Here is a 6,804-nt window from a genome sequence, read left to right on the forward strand (position 1 = left end):
ATAAATGTATGCAGTGAAGAAAAAGGCATGGGCACGAGCGGGTGGCTTTAGAAAGCGCATCTTATGCACGAGTCTTTATACAAACAAAAGAGTTCTGCTGAGCTGGGCTCACGCGCTCATGCCTTTGCCTTTACTGCATGACATTCGTGTGATGTAATATAAGAATCTTGAAGTAACCGGAGTTTGCAAGCTTGCTCTCCTCTTTTTCCTTCTTCGGCTGCGACTTGGTGCGGCAGTTGACCATCACCCGCTACACCATAGTGGCGCTGCTAGCTCCGGTATTGCAGAAAGAAGAAAAAGATTTGGCGCTGCTGTCTGCTGTCAAGTGCCGAAAAATGGCTTTGTACACAGAACGCATCGCACACAACTCGCAAATAAGCCGCAGGTGAATACTCTCTGTAATGACTGTTGCGAGAGAGTCCCAGTTAAAAAATGAAATATGTCATTCAATTCAACCAGTAATACGCAAGAAACACAAGTTTAAAAAAAAAAAAAGATCCAGCCTGCAAAAAGATTAGGTGCTTGGTTGCTTGGCGTAGTTTATACGTGTACTATAGTGCGTGTTTTTTCAGTGGTTTTTATTCATGCATTCAAATTGCTTCTCGCAATCTGCTCAAGACAGTGTCGAAACTCAGGTCAGGTTGGTGTAGCTCAACCAGAAAGTTCGCTGTGTAATAATCGCCTAAATGTTGAACAACATTTAGCCTTTTTAAACGTGTGTCTGACAAATGAACCTTCAGCTGTGTTTGAGACGTTGTGTTGTGTTCGTCCCCTTCTGTGTTCCTGAGTTTCGGGTTTTATTACCATGAAACACAAGTTGTCGGTATCAGCACAAGAAGCACCAGAAAGAGCGACAAAGTACGCTCCTACGGACGCCGCAGGTGGTCGCAGTAGATCCATCTGCAGAGTCATTTAAGGGCACAGGGTTTTAAGTCCTATATACTGTAGGCATTTTAGGCCATGTTGAGGAACATTTTTCTTTGTAATGAATAGGAGTATTTCCTTGATATTCATATAATTTTGTTTAAAATTTGACGCCTTTTCTACTGAACTAGAACTAATAATACCAAACTAAAATTGAAATCTTTATCACTTCTTAAGCTCTGAAATTTTAGCCCTCTGGTTGTTTTAAAAGATGTCTAGAACAAAGACTGTTGGGTGAAATTTGTATTTCTAGTTCAGTTCTTTTCAACATCTTTGTAAGTGGCAGGAATAAAAAAATCAATGATTTATATTGGGAGGTTAAGAAAATAATAGTACTAGGTACTAAAAAAAAAATAGTTTCGAAATAATTTAATTAAAAGTGAAAACACAAGTGAATAAGAAGTTGTTATTGGGACCAACATTCTCAGAGTCATTTCTTAAATATGCGCCAGCTTGGCAGTCATTGTTAGAGTCATGTATTCGCTTTTCGAATTTCGCCCTATTTGCCGGGCTTCTTTTGTGACCTGTCGCGTCGTTCGGTCGGCGAAGTGTTTTGGAGTGACGTCAACTTCGTTCAGCCACATAGTGGTGTTCCACCCAGGGTTCAATCCACAGAGCTTCAACATATGGGCTCGTGCGATGCTACCACCATGGAATGAAAGAACAGCACTTAATGTCGCCATTTTGTCGTTCAAGAACATATGCGTTTGAATGTACACTCGCGGAAAAAACGTGCACAACCTCTTGGGATTGTCCTGGTGAAAAAAAAAAGCTTTGCAATAGTTGCAAGATCATTTTTAAGGTGTAGCTCATTTTGATTATCCTGTTTAATCTGGTGTTATTTTTTTTTTTTGTTGAAAAATTTATTAATAAACAAGGAGCGCAATCCAAAAGGGGGCATGGCCACCCGCTACTGGCGTTCAGAAAAAACTATTTTTTTTTCAGGCGGAAATATAACTTTTCAAGAAAAGTGTTATAATAGAAAATACACAGAAAGAAAGAAACTTTGCAAATTGCAAAACAACTAAAATCGATTTTTTTTATCTTAAATTCTCCCTTACTGGGAGAATTTAAGTTACATCGTGTCATGATTATGCGAACGCATTGCGTTTTTCTTTTTTTGAAAGTAGAAATGAATTACACACCAGTTGCGTGGATGTCACGCTTCTCCTCCGAGTCACCTTTCTTTCCATCTGAATTTAGCGTTTTTCCAACACTTATTTAGTCGTTTAACATCCTTTGGACGGACATGCGGCTGGCAGCTATACTCAGTGCAAAGTCTGTTCCATGCTTCAGTGTTAGGCTCGTTTGAGGACTTGCTATTTACTTTGTTTTCGATAACTTTCCAATATTTCTTTATTATAGAATTCGGTAGAGATTCGTGTATAAGGCTCCTCTCCCCAGCAGCTTTCTTTCTTGGACTTCGCTGCTGCTGGGAAAAGGCACTGTGGTTGCTGTGAAGGAAGGTGAAGGATGAAAGATAACCGCTTTAAACGTCAACAACAAGACAGTGATACGGGTACGAACCTCTGTTTATAGTGAGTATTCACTGGCGGGCCATAGCTCTGTGCGCGATTGCTGAGTGCGTGCTGACAGCGAGCTTCCACAGTTCTTTTGTAACGTGCATTCCGCACCATCAAGGGTGCCGGTCTTAGCAGCCTATTGATGTGAGCTCGTTCTGAGCATGCGCGTTTTAACAGCACCCACAAATGTGGCGTCCAGTGAATACTCCCTATACGCGCGAAGAGGAAAGAACGAGTGACTGGCGAAGCGCGAAAAACAAGACGCCGTGTGATTCTCGTCTGGTAGGCTACAGGAGAGTGAAAAGTGGTCTTCACTCCATTTCACTTCCAATGAGTGCGCAGCAGACTAGTTTCCGAAATCCTATAATCCCCAGCGATAAAGATGGGAAACAATAATCTTAAATGCAGGTTCTGTGAAGAAAGTGCCTCCGTACAAAACAAGATTTTTTTTTTTTTGCTTTTTACAGCATTCTCGGCATCGATGTTGTTCTTGGAGCTTCGTGACTAGGCATTCCGACGGTCTTGCACTACGATATGGGCGAAGGTTTAAAAAAAACAAAAAAACGGAGTCTTGCAAAAAGCGCAGCACTTCCTACTGTGTCATGGCTTCAGCATAAACAAACATGGCAACACCCATGAAACAGAGCAGACACTGATCTATATCATCCCATGGGAAACCAATGAAGCAGAACCAAAAGTGCATCGTCACTGCGCTTGTCGTCTTTGTGCGTTTACTATCACCAACTAAACCAATCATGCACAATGAAAGGGCCGCCATCATGGCCTGTGTTCTTTTTTTTTTTCTGTGCGTGATTAGTTTAGGCGGTGAGAGCAAAACTACAAAGACAACGAACGCACGACCGCCGTGACGTTGCACTTTTTGGACGTTGTCTGCTTGGTTTTATCGGATCGTGGGGTGGGCTGTGGTTGGACGGAGTATAAGCACCATCGATTCGACAGTTCATCGATTAAATATTGTTTCCGGAAAATTGTGTGTGGTTATACACTCTAAGAAATGCCAGGGCGTCTACTTACCCACCAAACACTCGAAGAGCCAATCTCTGCGATCTACAAAATCAGCTCAGCGAATGATGAGGCGGAACATCTGTTTAGACCTAAAAATGAAGTCTGCGCTGTGGCATCACGCAATGCAAGCATGACGTTTTGCATTGCGCAATGCCACAGCGCAGACTTAATTTTGAGGTCTAAACAGGTGTTCCGCCTCATCATTCGCTGAGCTGTTTTCGTAAATCGCAGAGATTGGCTCTTTGAGTGTTTGGCGGGTAAGTAGACGCGCAGGCATTTTTTAGAGTGTAGTTGTTGTTGAAAAACTTTATTGAGTTGAAAGATTTAGGAAAGGGAAGGGGAGTAAGGGGAAGAAAAAGGAGAGAGTGGTTGTGTGCCCCTATTCCGGGGCTCCAAGTGCGGAGTGAACTCGGAGTGCTCGGGCCACGAGCAGCCTCTGCTCGCTAGCCGTCGCGTACTTGAGTCCCGCTTCCCACTCCTCGAGTTTGGGCTCCTCGACTGGAGCCAGTCCTGGGAGGTTCTTGCATGCCCAGACAACGTGATAAACGTCCACCCAGGGCTCACCACAGAAGGGACAGTCCGCCGTGGCGTACCGCTCTGGGTACCACAGATGTAGCTGGATCGGTGTGACGAACGTGTCCGTCTGAAGTCGTCTCCACGTGAACTCTTCTCCTTTGCTGAGACCTTTGGCCGGCCCAGGATAATCTGTCCTATGTGTTCGTAGAGCCTTTAAGGCCTCACTGTAAGTGAGCGCACTGTCCAGATCCCTCTGGGGCAGAACCGAGTCCCGGTATAACGCACCTCGGGCCGCAGCATTCGCCGCCTCGTTTCCGACTTGCCCCATATGGCCGGGGGTCCAGATCAGATTGACTCCCTCTACTGCGGTTTTGCGGAGGAGCCTTAGAGCTGGTTGACCCACGACCCCTCGCGCAAGGTTTTGACAAGCTCTTTGTGAATCCGAAATTATCGTCGCACGAGGATTGCAAACCACCGCCAATGCTATGGCCGCCTCCTCCACTTGTTCAACCGTCTGCGCTCGTATGGAGGCGACGCGTCTGATCTGCCCTTGCGCACTGGCCACCGCTATTGCAGCCACCCCCAGCACCGGACCGGCCCCATCCACGTACAGGGTTCCCTCTCTGCTGTCCCAGGAACGCGCTAGGGCCACCGCTCGCGCTTGTCTCCGTTCCGCATTCCTATCCGGGTGCATGTTGCGGGGGATTCTACTGATCGTGAATCTCTGCCGGGTCTCAGCCGGCAGCTCTTCCCCCGCGTCTCCGGGCCCGTGAGAACCGCCGGGTACTGCCATTCCCAGTTTGTCCAGAAGCCACGCTCCATTCACTGTGGAAGAAAGTCGCTTCAGCTGTGACACTAGTTGAGCTTCATGAAGTTCTTCTATGGTGTTATGCACCCCAAGTTTAAGCAGTTTCTCGGTCGCCGTACGCTCCGGTAGCCCCAGCGCGTTTTTGTACGCTCTCCTTATCAGTACGTTTAGCTTTTGCATCTCCGCCTTGTTCAAGTTCAGGTACGGAGTGCCGTACGTCAGTCTGGCAATAATGAAGGCCTGGACCAACTGTATTGCCTCTTTCTCCTTTATACCGTGTCTACGGTTCCTAATTCGCCTCATCATACCGCACACCTGCGTGGTCATGGCGTCCAGTCTGTCGATAGTCGACTTGTTCCCACTCCCCTGTTGTAGAAGCTGGCCCAGAATCTGAACCTCCGCTGGTTTTGGGACCCGGACCCCATCTATCGCCACGTCAATGTGATCGACTAGCTTATCGCGAGGGTTTCGGAAGGCAAGAAGCTCAGATTTCTCCGGGGCGCACTTAAGCCCGCATCTCATAACGTACTCTCCGACGATATCCGCCGCCGCCTGAAGCTTCTCTTCTATTTCCGCGTCACTGCCCTCCCTGCACCACAGGGTGATGTCATCCGCGTAGATGGCATGCTCCACGTTCGGAACCGCCCTCAGCGCTTCTGGTAGACCCCGCAGCGCAAGGTTGAACAGCAACGGGGAAAGCACTGCCCATTGCGGCGTACCCCTGGAACCCAGTCTGTATGTCTCAGATTGCATACTTTCCAACGTCAACGTGGCTGTCCTGTCCGTCAAGAAACTGCGGACATATTCGAAGGTTCTTCTCCCGCAGTTAACTGTGCTGAGACCCCTAAGTATGCTTTCGTGCGAAACATTATCAAACGCGCCTTTCAAGTCTAAAGCTAGAAGGCATCTCGTTTGGCCGCTCCTCGGATTCTCCAGTATATCCTTATATATCCACAAGAGTATGTCCTGCGTCGATGTGTGAGGTCTGAACCCGAACTGCGTGTTCGGAAGGAGTTGTTCCTTGTCTAGATACTTCATAACCCTGGAGTTTATGACTCGTTCGAACGCCTTGCCCAGGCAAGATGTAAGCGAAATCGGCCGCAGATTTTCTAGCTTGAGCTCCTTTTTGGGTTTTGGAATGAAGCGAATGTCAGCAACCTTCCAACTATCTGGAGTAAGCCCGCGCTCCCAGAAATGTTCGTTGAAATGGCGTACCAGCTCTTTCAGGTCCCCTTCCCCTAAGTTGTAGAGGAGTTTCGCTGTGAGGGAGTCCGGTCCGGGTGCTGCGCCCTTCCTCATAACCCCGAGCTCTTACTCCAACTCCGCGACAGTAATTGGCCTGTCTAATTCAGGGTTTTCCTGCCCTTCATACTCCACGATTTCTCCTGTGGATTCCAAACACAAATACCTTTCCGCCAGCCGATCCATGATCTGCTTGCGGTCCCCGGGTAACTTATGTATCAGTTCCGCTAAACGGCCGCCCGTCACCACCTTTGCCCTACTCGGATCGATTAAGGCCCTAAGCATCCTCCATGCCTGAGCCGTGCCTAGGCTTCCCCGTATAGAGTCACACAGGCCATACCAGTTCTTCCTAGCCAAGTCCACCGCATAGTCCTCGGCCAGCTTTGTGAGTGCTTGAATCCTCTTCCTCAGCTTCTTGTTGTAGCGCTGTTTCTTCCATCTCCTGGTCAGCCCGCGTCGTGCTTCCCAAAGATGAAGGAGACGCGTGTTCACTGCTGGGGTCTTCTCTGAGAGTTCAACTTCAGCCACGAACGGCTTGACACTGGCGATCACCTCCGAAGGCCAATCCTCGATGTTCTCGATGCTAGCTGCACCTTTCCCTCTCTGTTTTCGCCATCGGTCCCAATCCGTTATTCTTGCCTTTCCCGTCTTTCTTGTGTATCCGGACTCGTGAATAGTCGTTTCGAGGATACAATGATCGCTACCGAGTTGCTCCATGAGGTTAGTCCACTCAGCGTTCGCCACGTTCTTGACAAGCGTCAGGTC

General features: G+C 47.8%; 1 protein-coding gene across 1 annotated transcript; it reads right to left on the bottom strand.

Moving 5' to 3' along the window:
* Positions 1–3,823: 3,823 nt before the first annotated feature.
* Positions 3,824–6,508, bottom strand: LOC115331013. Its single transcript, XM_040221435.3, has 2 exons — positions 6,380–6,508; positions 3,824–4,814 (listed from the first exon to the last, which is right to left on the bottom strand). Exons 1-2 carry the CDS (start codon positions 6,405–6,407, stop codon positions 3,853–3,855), a joined length of 990 nt encoding a protein of 329 aa, XP_040077369.2. The 5' UTR covers positions 6,408–6,508; the 3' UTR covers positions 3,824–3,852.
* Between the last annotated feature and the right edge of the window lie 296 nt (positions 6,509–6,804).

Source organism: Ixodes scapularis, unplaced genomic scaffold (genome assembly GCF_016920785.2).
Source record: "Ixodes scapularis isolate PalLabHiFi unplaced genomic scaffold, ASM1692078v2 PGA_scaffold10__122_contigs__length_95168666, whole genome shotgun sequence".
NCBI classification, from domain to species: Eukaryota; Metazoa; Arthropoda; class Arachnida; order Ixodida; family Ixodidae; genus Ixodes; species Ixodes scapularis.